The sequence below is a fragment of the Cavia porcellus genome, unplaced genomic scaffold (genome assembly GCF_034190915.1).
Source record: "Cavia porcellus strain 051 isolate PalLab524CR breed Dunkin Hartley unplaced genomic scaffold, mCavPor4.1 scaffold_16, whole genome shotgun sequence".
NCBI lineage: Eukaryota > Metazoa > Chordata > Mammalia > Rodentia > Caviidae > Cavia > Cavia porcellus.
Genome location: NW_026947499.1, coordinates 29,483,329 through 29,496,679, shown reverse-complemented (window position 1 = coordinate 29,496,679; position 13,351 = coordinate 29,483,329). Strand labels below are relative to the sequence as shown.

The 13,351-nt window shown below is 52.1% G+C and overlaps 1 protein-coding gene and 1 pseudogene across 7 annotated transcripts in view; both read left to right on the top strand.

Annotated features, from left to right (window-relative positions):
* Positions 1 to 8,001, top strand: part of Dgcr2 (DiGeorge syndrome critical region gene 2) — a 58,712-nt gene extending 50,711 nt beyond the window's left edge. For all 7 annotated transcript variants that reach the window (XM_063226096.1, XM_003478370.5, XM_003478369.5 and 4 more), the window contains 3 exons: positions 3,056 to 3,208; positions 3,808 to 4,044; positions 5,390 to 8,001. In XM_063226096.1, coding sequence (XP_063082166.1) covers positions 3,056 to 3,208; positions 3,808 to 4,044; positions 5,390 to 5,646 — 647 coding nt within the window. In that variant the 3' untranslated portion in view covers positions 5,647 to 8,001. The remainder of the gene's footprint in view (positions 1 to 3,055; positions 3,209 to 3,807; positions 4,045 to 5,389) is intronic.
* A 1,630-nt stretch (positions 8,002 to 9,631) lies between these two features.
* LOC100734672 (carbonic anhydrase 15-like) lies at positions 9,632 to 13,346 on the top strand (annotated as a pseudogene).
* Positions 13,347 to 13,351: the final 5 nt, after the last annotated feature.

The window sequence follows — 13,351 nt, the reverse complement described above, 5'->3', positions numbered from 1 at the left end:
GGGCTATCTCTGCTGATGCTTTCTCTGATAGATTTTCAAAATGTTACCGTGTAACCAAGCTCAGCAAAACTCTGAGCGTCACTGGAGTTCTTTGTGCACTGGTTGGTGGCTGCCTGGGGTACAACATGTAGCCCAGTAGGATATTTGTTCTATCTGGACACCAGGGATGGGCAGGAGACAGAAGATGTCTAGAACTGATGCAGGAAATAGCCTTGTCATGAGTGCCCTGGCATCCCTGGGACTGGCTTTGCCTCCTGGGATAGCCTCTGTTCTTTGTAAGTGGCTTGGTTCTAGGAGATATTTTTCTCTGGTCTCTATTTTGGAGGGAAAGTCTGGGTCCTTGACCTTGTCCTTGGGTTTATTTTAACACTGATGAGGAAGCTGGGCATGGTGGTGCACACCTGTAATCCCAGCAGTCTGGAGGTTAAAGCAGGAGAATCATTGTGAGTTGGAGGACAGCCTGGACCACAAAATGAACTCAAGGCCAGCCTGAACTGCATAGTGAGACCCTGTCTCAAAAAAAGCCCCCCCCCCCAAAAAAAAAAACTAGTTAGGATTTTTTAGTCATTTCAAAGAGGAGGCTTCCATAGATGATTCCCCTGGGAATTGTGAGCTGGCTTCTAGTTGGCGTATGTCCTCCCAACCCCTTGGCCTAATAGACTTCCTCCCACTGACAGGGATGAAATATTGGTGGGGCCAGGTGTAGTGGCACACACCTATAATCCTAGCACTCAACAGACTGAGACAGGAGGGTCTCTAGTTCGAGGCCAGCCTGGGCTATATAGTGAGTCTAAGGCCAGACTACTCAGTGAGACTCTTATCTCAAACAGAAAAGGAAAAGCTGGGGATAGTGGTGCATGCCTGTAATTCCACCACTCTGGAGGCTGAGACAATAGGCTCAATGAAAGTTCAAGGCTAGCCTGGACTGCATAGTAAAACCATCTCAAAAAAAAAAAAAAAAAAAAATTAAAAAAGAAAGAAATGATTCTGGGAGAGTATCAGAAAAACAGCTAATTGGGAGAGGATGTGTCTTTTTCACATGTTTATAGCACAGATATTGCAGGCAACAACTACAGCTTTTAGAGGCGGTTTCTGACCCCATGGAAAGAGGGCAAGAGCATGTTCTGGCCGTCTGTTAGTATGGAGCAAACAGAGTCAGCAGCAGTGAGTGGGCTGTGAATGCATAGATTGATATGTTTGGGTTGTGAATTCTTATTGGGAGATTCCTTTGGGGACCAGCTTGCCAAGGCTGTTGTAGAGAGGTGGAGCAGCCAGACCTAGGTTTTTCTGCAGTCAGATGTTCAACCGTGAACTATACTCCTGGCATCTAGGTCTTTCTGAAGCTTTGCAGAGTCCCTGCCTACATGGGGTCCTCTTGGTTCCAGGAGCCAATGGGGTTCATCTTTCCCCTGAAACCTGTCTGGCCACTATCCTTGATCTGTGGAAGCAGATAGGCCTGGGGCCACTTCCTAGTTAATCATTCTGTGACTTCATGTGAGTTACAGTGTCATCTAGATTGAGAACACATGGAAATGCCAGTCACAATGTAGGCACTTGACCAATACAAGTCCCTTCTCAGTTGGTACTACACATAGCACATATATCTTCTCTCTTATCAGCAACTCATATTGACCATGTCAGGCTGTAGTCTGCCAGGGAAAGACGGTGTCCACTACAATAGCACTGTTGACATACTGTTAGATGTGTGCCAGTTGCTGTCCATTAGGATGTTGAGCGGCATCCTTGACCCATGCTACTGAATGCCAGTTGCACCACCACCACCAAATGTTGACTGTTAGAAGGCTTGGAGGCAGAGGGGTCCTTGGAAGGGCTGAGGAAAGTGCTGCAGTTTGCATCTGTTGCTTCTTGGTCTTTAGCCCAGGTGGAGATTGGTTTAAGGCCCCTTTCCCCAACACATGCTGAGCAGACAGGTAGAGCTGGGACCACCCTGGCCACTTTTCTACCTGTGTGGGTGTGATACACAAGGTCAGCACTGGGGTTTTCAAGTACTTCGCCTCACCATACCCAAAGTGACCATCATTTACATGCTTTGTCCCCAGCAGTTGATGGAGGCCCCAGTCCATCAGTGAATCATGGTAAATCTGAGACCCACTGTTCTGTCACTTCCATCTGTCACCACCCCCCGTCCCAGACTACCATTTCCTTCTCTTTCTGCCATAGGTGCCTCCACACTGGTTTCACCAGCCTTCACACTCCTTTCTTGCAGCCTGTCCTCCTCGTAGCAGCTGTCTGCAGCTAAGCTACACAGGGATGTCACGCCCACTATAAGCATCTCAGGGGCTCCATGGAGGGGCATCCTGGCATGTTTTCAGAGGGTCACCCAGCTCCTTCATTTGTAAAGTTGTAGGCCTTGAACAGACAGACTGGGAAAGCCTTCCCTAACCCTGACCTCACCATCCCATGGGTCTTCTTTTGCCTTTCTTCCTGTATCTCACATTGGTGTTTTTGGGCCACTGGACATAATTGAAAATGCTTCAGGTGCTGTCTGAGGCAGGGATAGTGACATTGTATTCTATTAAGCAATAGCCAAAGGCAGTGACCTTGTGTGCAGCCTTATACCTAGACCTACAGAACTCCTCATTTTCAGCTTTCTAGAAATACCATTCCTGGGAAAGAGTCTTCACTTGGACAGTGACAGTTGGAGGGATGTTATTACACACTGCAGCTATCGAGCCCTGTGGCTCCTCAAAGAAAAGGGCTCATTACCTAGTGAGCATGAGCCGTTCTGAGCAGGTGCCATCCCAGAGCAAGGTGAGGGTACTCAAAATGGACTTTCATGTGGAAATGCCCTTCTGAACAACCGTGCTCCTTTTTCTGCTTCCAGTGTTGTCGCATTAGTCCTGATTTTGAGTGGTTACATTTGGCCTTCTGTCCTCAGATTATCAAGTACAATGGTACTCTCTGACACTGTTCTGTCTGGGGTGGAACTTAAGACCTCACTTATGTCAGGCAGATGCTCTGCTAACTGAGCTGCATCCCCCACCTTACAAGCTCCTTTTATGAGTGGTGGGTTTCATTCCTCCCCACCTCACAGATGGCAACAACCTGTTTGACTCCATGGCCAGTGGTATGCGATTGGTGGTCAGCTGCATCTCATCCTTCCTCATCCTCTCGCTGCTGCTTTTCATGGTCCACCGGCTTCGCCAGAGGCGTCGAGAACGCATTGAGTCCCTGATTGGAGCAAACTGTGAGTATCCACTGAGGGCCATGGTTTCCTCCGTCTCAGATCTCTAGGTCTCCCCTTGTTTTGAGTTGTGTTCCTTGGTAGTATACCAGGTTCAACTAGAAGGCTTGTCCTGGTATAGCAAGGATTGGAGCCAGATGGTAGCAACTGGAAGGTATCTTTCTAGGTGTTACAAGTACTCCCAGGGCATCCAGGTTGGGTTTGAAGGCCTCATGTGGCTGGTATTCTGTCCATAAGTGGGAGTGTTCACCCCGACTGTCCTTAATGCTCACCAAGCTTCAGAGTGAGCAGAGTCTGAAGGCCCCTGTGGGTTAGGCACAGAAACACATTAAAGGTGGAGAGTGTGGCAGTACAAGTAGTCAGACAAAGTGCAAGTTGCCTATGGATTTGAGGGGGGACACTGGTAGAGGGGTCTGGAGGGCGAGAGATTCAGGTTTAGAGTTCTTGTGTGATAGGTTAGATGTGGCCAGCAAGTGGGCAGCCTGCTACAGGTGTGTGTAGTACTTGAAATGGTAGGCCCAACTTTGGGAAGAGGGCTCAGGAACCAAGCTGCCTGCCTCAGGTGACACACCTCTGCTTGTTTCTCCCTTTCGACGGCCCAGTGCACCACTTCAACCTTGGCCGGAGGATCCCTGGTTTTGATTATGGTCCAGACAGGTTCGGCACAGGCCTCACCCCACTCCATCTTTCTGATGATGGGGAAGGTGGGACTTTCCACTTCCACGACCCTCCGCCTCCCTACACAGCTTACAAGTACCCAGATATCGACCAGCCTGATGACCCACCACCACCCTATGAGGCCTCCATCAACCCGGACAGTGTGTTCTACGATCCTGCAGGTACCTGCCCGCCCCAGCAGAAGGGGAGATGCAGTTGTGAGACCACAGGTCTTCCTTGGGTTGGGGGACCTTGACCTCCTACTTTTTTCTGGGCTGCTTTTTGGCTTTTGCTTTAGGGTTCTTCCTAGGATCGCCCTTACAAAAGGGGCTTCCTCACCTGTCCTGATTGCCTCTTCTGTCCATATCGGTGCCAAGAATCCTGGGGAGATCTGAGATCTTCCTCCTCCTCCATCCCCTCTACTTCCCTCCTGAGCAGCTGTTGGGGCCAGGTTGATCTGGCTCTATGAAGGGATGGGAAACCAGGCATTGGTGGTCTTGGAACAGGACTGGCCATGACTCAGAATCAGGAGCCAGTCACTTGGCTACAAAGACTCATGTACACATGTGGTGGGCTGAGAAACTCTGTCCTGACATAACAGGAAGCAGCTGTGGGAGGTGGGTAGAAAGTACTTGTTGTTGGTTGTAAACCAGATGCTTGAGTCACATCCCATCTTTTTCTTGAGCCGTATACTCTAACACACTCGTGCAGTAGCCTTGTGGGCAGTACCATCCCAGAGCAGCCAGCTCCTTGCGAGCTCACATTCAATAGACTCAGCCTACTGAGCCCGGCCCTGCTGCATGATTTGGGGAGCAGTAGAGTTGACCTGAGCCCTGTCCCTAGGGCCCAGATTGTCACAGGGGGACCAGGGTGGAATAGTCTTTCTACAAGGCTATTTCAGACTTAGGTTGGGAGGCTGTGGTGATTTGGCCAGGTGAGGGTCATGTTCCAGGCAGCTCTTGCCACCTGCTTGTAGAAGCTGCCCAATGTAGTAAGAAGTCACTGGTGAAGGGAAGAACTGACTCTTCCAGGCTTCTTGGTGCATTCATCAGATACCCACGTTGCCTACTCTGATCCAGTCTCCTATCCTATCCCTGCCGTGTTCCCTCTGCAGCCCTGAATGTTTTTCTACCCAGCAGGGCACAGTAACTGCCTGGCATCCCATGCTGCTATCTTCTTGCTGAGTCTCAGGTGGTTTCCCTTTGGCCTCTGTTCTGGTCACTGTTGCTGCATCTTGCCTTTTTACTTCACAGTGGCTGAACAGAGCCTCGTCTGCTTTGTTCAGACATGCCCTCACCTAGCACAAACCAGATACCAACCTGGAAAGAAGCAGACCACGGTGGGTGCTGTATATAATAAAGAGAGAGCCCCTCCCCAGAATCTGAGGTCCAGGATGGGCCACTGGGCCATGCTTACCACGCAAAAGTGGTAGGAGTATTTAGGCAGAATTGTCCCCCAGCCCATCCAGCCCTGCTGCATTCTCTGTGCCAGACTCTCACTCACCCTCTGACACCCTTTCTTCTGCAGATGACGATGCCTTTGATCCTGCAGAGGCTAGCCCACCAAACCCTGGGGATGGTTGCAGTGAAGGTGCATTGCCTCAGTGCCTGGAACAGCCTCTGCCCACTTCAGGGGCCTCCCTGGCAGACCTGGAAGACTCTGCAGACAGCAGCAGTGTCCTGCTTGTGCCCCCTGATCCTACCCAGAGTGGGAACATCCCAGCCGCAGAGGCACCACCAGGAGGTGGCCGCCCCAGTCGTGGCTCCCTGAATACTGTGGTATAGACCGCCCAGCCCATCACTCCATTGGGCTGAGAGTACCTGTTTGCTGTCGAGAAGACACTAGTCCCTGTGGGACACTTGAAGGGGCCCAGCTGCAACCTGGACCCTGCTCCACTGCTGCACACCCACCAGCTGGTGTGCGTGTATATAGAGACCGCAGCTGCCTCTCACCAAGGGGCAAACACCCGCACCAAGTTTCCTTGAGGGCTTCACAGACATGTGTAGCTTTGGGTCAGTGTCTTTTTTTAAATGGCAGAAGAATGATGGTATGTGTCCACACCACACAGTTTCAGGAGGAGGGAAAAGCAATCACTATGGGAACAGAAAGCCGGGGCGAGAGGCTGGTGCCACCTGTGCACAGGCAGCACTGTTGAGGCAGTGGGTATGCTCCCAGGGAGACAGCCTTGGATGTGCTGCATTGGCTGTTATGGGAGTGGGCACTCCAGGTCCAACTGTGAATGTCAAAGACTAAGGCCCTGAAAAGGTTGAAAACTTTTATCTTTCACAGAGCCCAGCCCTCCCATCTCTCCCAACATAGTTGTACATGGCTCTCCCACTTGTAGGCTCTGGACCTCCACTGAAATGTGGGACTAAACTGGTACCTTTCCCCACCTCCTATTGAATGGCCCCTGGGTCTGGTGCCCCATCCCACCTTTGTGCCATAAAGGGTTGTTTCCTTCAGGAGAGGGGTGGTTGAACCGAACATCCCAGGCTGTGTTCGTCTCCTGAAGTTCACTTCTTGCACCACTGCCACCACTAGAGCCCAGTACCTGGTGGCTGCATGCACGCTTCCTTCCCTCAGTAGCCTTGGGTGCTTGGGAGCCTTTTGCTTGAGGGTCCCTGAGGCCTGACAGGGACAGTGGTCTTGTCTCCTGACACGGGCCTTTACCATTTCTGAGGTTTGGAGATGAAGCGGGTTCTGTGCGATTTTTAGCACATCCATATCTTTTCTATGTTGAATGTCTGGATCGTGTGTGTGTGTGTGTGTGTGTGTGTGTGTGTGTGTGTGTGTGTATCTGTCTGTCTAGACCTTTGTATATGTGTTTGTGTGTGTCTGTGTCTGTCTGTCTGTGCATATCTGTATGTGGCCAAATGTTTGCAGTTTCATAGGAACTCAGAGTGGGGTGGGGCTCTGCTGCCCCAGGTCTGACATTTCTTGGTCATGGGCTGTGCGAGGATGAACAGTGCCTAAGAGCCTGCCCTTAGCCCATAGTCCTTGCATGGAAGAGCCTTACCCCACTAAGGAAAATCAATGGGGAGGAGTCATTGACACATTTGGTTCTGCAGAGCTCAACCCAGTTATAGGCTCTTTGTAAAAGGATCTTGTTGCTCAGCCAAGAACTAATGACCAAGAGTTGACTGGAGGTATGTTTTTGTCATTAAAAAGCCTGTCCCTGGGCTCGGCCCACAGGAGCCACATGCTGTAGTTGATGCTTCCCTTACCAAAGGGCTGCTGCTTAGGACATTATGGTCACAAGGCCCTCATATCCACCAGAAGACAAATCCAGCCTCTGTGCTGGTTGTGGAAGACCCATGAGGGTTTTCAGGACCACTCCAGCAAAGACCCACAGGGACTCCCCTCCAGCAACTGAAAGGGCCTTCCCAGGCCTCAGGCAGGGCATTTGGCACAGTGTGTGGGGGGCTGAGGAGCTTGTTCTGGGGACCTAAGGACTGTTAACTCAGCAGGTTAGGGGGGCAGTAAGGAAGAGAGTGACCCAAAGTGGGTTGTAGGGACTGTAGTGGTGTGCTTGCTTCAGGACTGGTAAGAATATTCACTCGGGGTTGCCAGTGGGTCTTTTCAGCTGGAAAAACATTAGAATATCGAGGTCTGGCACCAGATGCCCAGCCCATTGCCATTGTGAGGCTGGCAGAAGGCCTGTGTGCAGGCTGCTCAGACCCCCACCTGCTGTGGCTCCAGGAGCTGTGCTGTGCTGGAGGCAGCTGCCAGGGAGGTGAGAGCTGGGATCTTCCCATCTGTTCTTACCTGTCCTCTGCCACCTCCGTGCGATCTGGTTGTCCTCTGAGGTCTTATAAAGAGGAGTCTTGAAGCTGGTGTTGCTGAGATGTGTTCCTATGGGAGATGTGCCCCTGCTCACCCCACATTCTAGGACCCAAAGGGACCGTCTAGCTCCTGGGAGGAACTCCTCCCCCAGGGCTGCCTTGGCACTCTGAGGCCAGGTGACCTGCCTTGTGGAGGTGGAATTTGATACTGTACATTGTCTCAATGCCTGTTTTTACTTTTCCTTTCACTAAGGGTTTTAGTTTGGGTGTACTTTTCGTCTGGTTGGCACTAATCCTTTTCTTAAGATGCTGTGAGAATCATTTCATCCAAATGCCAAATAAACTTGTGTTCTGGAAGAGACATGGTCAGTTCTTGGTGCCTCCCTCCACCCCATCCCACCCCTGCCACAGGTTCAGGTGGGAATGGCTGGCACACCTGCCTTCCCACAGGACAGCCCTTAAGGTGGCTCCCAGGCCCCAGTGCTCCATGGCAGAGGACCAGAGGGAGCGGAGCTGTGCAGCAAGGGGTTGCCATCCCGTGGCACTTAAAGCCTACTGCATTGCACATTGGCTGCTACCTCGGAGCATGATGGCAGCTTGTATGGCATGCGTGTCAACTGTAGAGCCACCTTCTACCTGTGTGGCAAGCTGGCTGCCCTAATGGAGAGCTGGGGTGAGGCAGCCACAAGGGAGGGCCTGGAACTTGGGCTCTTGCAGTCCACCTAAAGCAGTTCTGGCCCCTCGGGTTTCTTGAGACCTGTCCTGAAGCCCAGCTAGATAATCTCTAGCTCTCAGAAGGAAGGAGGATCACTACCTCACATAACCAGAGAGGGCTGGGTTGGAACTTGCTTCCACCTCGTGAGTATGAATTGAATGTAAGGGGCCGAGCTCTCTGGGGGACTGTTCTCATCTGTAAAATTGACTGGTGCCTTTTCATGTGCAGGCTGAAGATGTAAGTACTGGAGCAGGGGCTGGTGTGGCTTGACAGGTAGTAACTAGACTCCCAACAATGACAGTGCCCCAGCCTGCGTGGGTGGAGGAATTGTGTGAGGGGTAGGGGGTGAGGAGTGGTGGTGTAGCTGATGACGTTCCTGAAACCACTTGGATGAGAGTAATTTGAGTTGGACCATCCGGAGAAACCAGGGATGGACCCCAAGCACTACTGCCTCTTTTGTTCTACAGTTGTCTATGCAATAAATTCCAAGCTCATTATTCAGGGACTCGAGGGCTCTCTGACAACGCCCAAGAGTTTTCTAGCTTAACTCCCCAACAGCCTGTGGGGCCCCGGGTCTCCATTAGCACTGTGCACAGCTCCTGGCCCCCTAAAGTGGGAAGAACCTGGGGCGGCTGACAGGCATCCTGAACGTACCTCATACCGCACCCTTGTGTTCTGGGAGCTGAGCATCTCCCGCCTGCTTCCTAGAAGCAACTGTATTACCCCCGAATCTCCACCAGAGCTGGGCACGGCCGACAGGGAGGGCAGCAACCTCTCCGGGAGCACTGGTGTCAGGAAATAGTGTTTTGGGGTCAGGAAAGGTAATCCTACACTGGTAGTGGGGCAAAAGATATCTTCCCACGCCCCTTAAATCATGCCCTCCAAGTCAGTGGCACTGGGATTCCAAGATGTTTGTGCTCTTATCCCCTGATGGTGGATTTGGCATGTTTTTTTCTGGTCCCCAGACTCCATTTCCTGTACTGTAAATGGGCATAATAGGGCAAGGGCCTCCCCCCGCTCCCCCATTAATGCAAGATGCTGTACACAGCCGCAACCCTGGGACTAAGGGCGGAGACTGGTGGGTTGGGGCCTGTCCTTTTGGCGCCTCGTCCTAGCACCGCCCCCTCCTCTAGACCACTCGGAGGTGACCTGGTCCAAGACTGGAGGGCTTGGCCACGCCCCCAGCCCATCCTACTAATAAATATATAGCAGCCTCACTCCTATCTCTTCAACCGCTTCCTAGTTCTCCAAAGTGGAAGCTGTGGCTGTGCCATGAGGACCCTGGGCTGCATGCTCCTCTTTGTGATGCAACTGGTGGTGCAGGCGGACTTGGAGGGTGAGTGCTAGGACTCTACCTTTCTGTTCTTGACCCAATTCCCCTGGTTTCCGATTTCCACCACCACTACGGTCAGGCCACTGGTAGAAGGTGGGAGTCTGGAAGGAGGAGATACTGTGGTTGGGGTGAAAGATGAGCAGGCTCTACACTGGCTTCTTCTGGCCTAAGCCACACTCCCCATTCGTGGATGCTGCTCAGTTGGGGCTTGGAAAATGTTGGTCTCACTTCAGTCCCTGCCCACTGTCTGCAGGTGCCTGGTGCTATGACTCCCAGGACCCAATGTGTGGAGAGGACACTGTGTCAGTTGGGGCTGTGTGGGACTGGCCCATTCTGGAGCCACCGGAGGGGTGCAAACATGGCCAAGAGGCAGACTGCACACTGCAGGCTCCTATGTTCTTGTGCCCAAGTGACTTTCTGGGGACCAGACAGCATGGCTGTGACTGTCCTGAATCTGTATCCGGGGCTGCTGGGGTCCTGCTCCTATCTGGGTCTGTGGGCCTGTTAATGCTTGCATGGGTGGAGTTCTCCACTTGGGTTTCCACTTGCTCTCCCTGTAGGGCAGCCTGCCCCAGACTTGGTGGCTAGGTCAGGTGCTAAGAGCAAGGCATGGAGCCTGTGGCCTGTTCAAGTGTGTGGAGGGAAGAAGTAGTTTCCTGAGGCTAGGCTATTCCCTGGTGTGTGGGGTCCTCTGTGTACCCCTAAGATGCTTTCTTGACCCCTTCCTTAGAGACCCCAGACTTTGTTCCCTCAGGACCCACTCACTGGAAGGAGCTATCACCTGCCTGTGGGGGCCCCACCCAGTCCCCCATCAACATTGACTTCTGCCTGGTCCAGCTGGACTCCACTCTTGGGCCCTTCATCTTTTAAGGCTATGATTCAGCACCTCCAGGCCCATGAACCCTCTAGAATGATGGCCATACAGGTCAGCACCCTAGGGTCAGACTCTTCACAGATGAAGGCAGGAACTCCACAAAAGGGATGAGAATTCCTATAGGCACACAGGCATCAGGACTCTCTCTCTCTCTCTCTCTCTCTCTCTCTCTCTCTCTCTCTCCCTTTCCCTCTCTCTCTCTCTCTCTCTCTCTCTCTCTCTCTCTCTCTCTCTCTCTCTCACACACACACACACACACACAGCTGAAATACCACATGAAGGTCAAGAATTGCTCACAGGGCTGGGGGCATAGCTCAGTGCTATAGCACTTGCTGAGAATGCATAAGGCCCTGCGTTCTACCTCCAGCCCTACAAAAACAACACCCACAGATGGGCTAATAAGCTATATACAAGAATGGGAGTCCCCCATCTTGCCCCACTTAATAGGAGTCAAAATTGCCACAAAATAGAAGAACCACACACAGTGGCCAAGATGCCATCCATAGGAGTCAGGACCCTCCTTACAAATAGTAACCAGCTGTGGCCCTTGTGGCAGGACAAAAAGTCAAAACATACCCAGAAGTCAGGATGTCCCCAGGATCAGGGAGGCTAGAGAATAGCCACAACCACACACACAGCTGGGGCCAGACCACCACAGGAGGGCTGCGCTCTCCCTGCTGTGCTGGCTGTGGTGCATTTGCAGGGGTGGGGGACTGTCATGTATCCCCTCACCCCCCAGTGTTACTGCATGTGGACACTTGTCCACAGAGCCACCTGAAGATCTGGGGGGCTGGGTTGCCATCACCTGCCTACCGAGCACTGCAGTTGCACTTCCACTGGGGGAGCCCAGGATGCAGAGGCTCTGAGCACAGCCTGGATGGCAGCAGAGCTCCATGGAGGTGGGCTCCAGCCCGTGGGGGGGGGGCGGGGGAGGGCACCATGAATGTGGGAGTGTGGGGATAGAGCAGCAGGCACCTCCTGATGTCTGTACCTCCCCAGATGCATGTGGTCCACATGAGCACAAAGTACTAGAGCATGAAGGAGACACGATGTCACCCTGATAGCCTTGCAGTGCTCGCTGTGCTGCTGGCGGTGAGAGGGGCTGAGTGATCCCTGTGACTTCTAGAAAGGGGATCCTATGATGTGTGAAGGGGGCGGAATGAGCCTTTGGAATCTATGGGGTAGTGAGGTGTGGTTTGGGCTCCTACAAATTTGAAGGATTTTGGGGGGAGAATGAAACCATTGGGAAGTACTGGATCTTGGGGTTTAGTAAGGGTGGCCATCCCTAAAGCCATCTCCCAGGTCCCTACCACTCCTGGGAGCTTTCCACAGGAATCTGTCCCCTATTCCCAGAGTTGCTACCTTCCGAGACTCCCAACTCAAGATTCCTCCTCACTGGACTTACATTCCCCAGGAGCAGGACCAAGACAATTCCAACTTCTCTGCTATTGTGTCAGTCTTGAAGAATGTGTCTTTACCTGGTGAGGAGCAGTGGGACTGCAGCTAAGCTGAGGGCACAAGGATGTGGATTCCAATCTCTCTCCCCCTTCACCAGGGGTCTTGGTGAATCTGACATCTACCTTCCACTGGCCTCTCTGCTGCCTGGCTCCTCGGGGCTCTTGCATTACTATCGATACTCAGGGTCACTGACCACACCAGGTGGTCACAGTGCTCTGGACCATCTTTGAGGGTGCAATACCCATTGGGCATGTGCAGGTGGGACCTCTGCCCCTGGACCAGGCTACCCTGTCTCCCAAAATTTTAGCTTTTCCCTACCCTTCCCATTTTGACTCATCTTTGCCTTCTCAGGTGGCTCAGTTCCAGACCTTACCTTGTGCCAGGTTCAGGCTCCTCATTGATAATTTTCGCCCTCAGCAGCCTCTGGAAGGGCGCAGGATCTTTGCCTCCCCTGGAACCATGATCCGTGCTTCGGCCTCACCCCTCACCCTCACCCTAGCTGGTGCACACCAGACTCTACTAGGTCTGGGGCTTTGCATGTAGCTTTGGCAGGGACTTAGGTGTACTTTTCTCTCATAATAAACAATCAGCATGCCTGTGATTCCAGCACTTAGGAGGCAGAGGCAGAAGGATCACAGTGAGCTCAAGGCCAGTCTGAACTACATAGCAAGAGCCTGTATAAAATAAAATAATAAAAAATAAAATAAAATATGCACAGAGTAATCTTGGGCTAATGTGGCTGGGGGGTGGAATGGGGCCTAGGCTGAGCTGTCTTCCACTTCAAGTGCCTGTCCAAACAACTCTCTGCTATACCACCATAGTCTCAGGATCCTCTTCCAGAACCCCAGACCCCTCTTGGAGTCTACTACATATAATATCTGAACCCCTGGTCAGATGGAAGGAGAAAGCTTGCATATCTTAAAAATGTTACCTGTAGCCCACAATTACACATTTTATTTAAAACCTAGGACACTATTCACTCCAGCTGAAGTGTCCCCTGTTCAAGGGGTGAGAAGTTGTTGGTTCCAGTCTCTGCTGCAGACTGGGCTGGGTTGTTGGGTACAGGTGACACAGACAACTAGTGAAGGGACAACTGGCCATGGTGAAGTCACACGCTGGTGGAAGTTAAGCTGGGAAGTTACACTGTACAGTCTAATTGCAGAGTAGCAATTTCTAGAGAGGTGCTGTATGCCAGAGTCTGTAGTGGAGGCTAAGTGAAAGCCTAAGTGTCCTTTGTGTCACTGTTCAAAACAAACTGATCCAAGGGACACTGGAAGAGACTCATGTGAGTGAAGCTGGTCAGAGTCAGGCTGCTGCCTAAGTGACC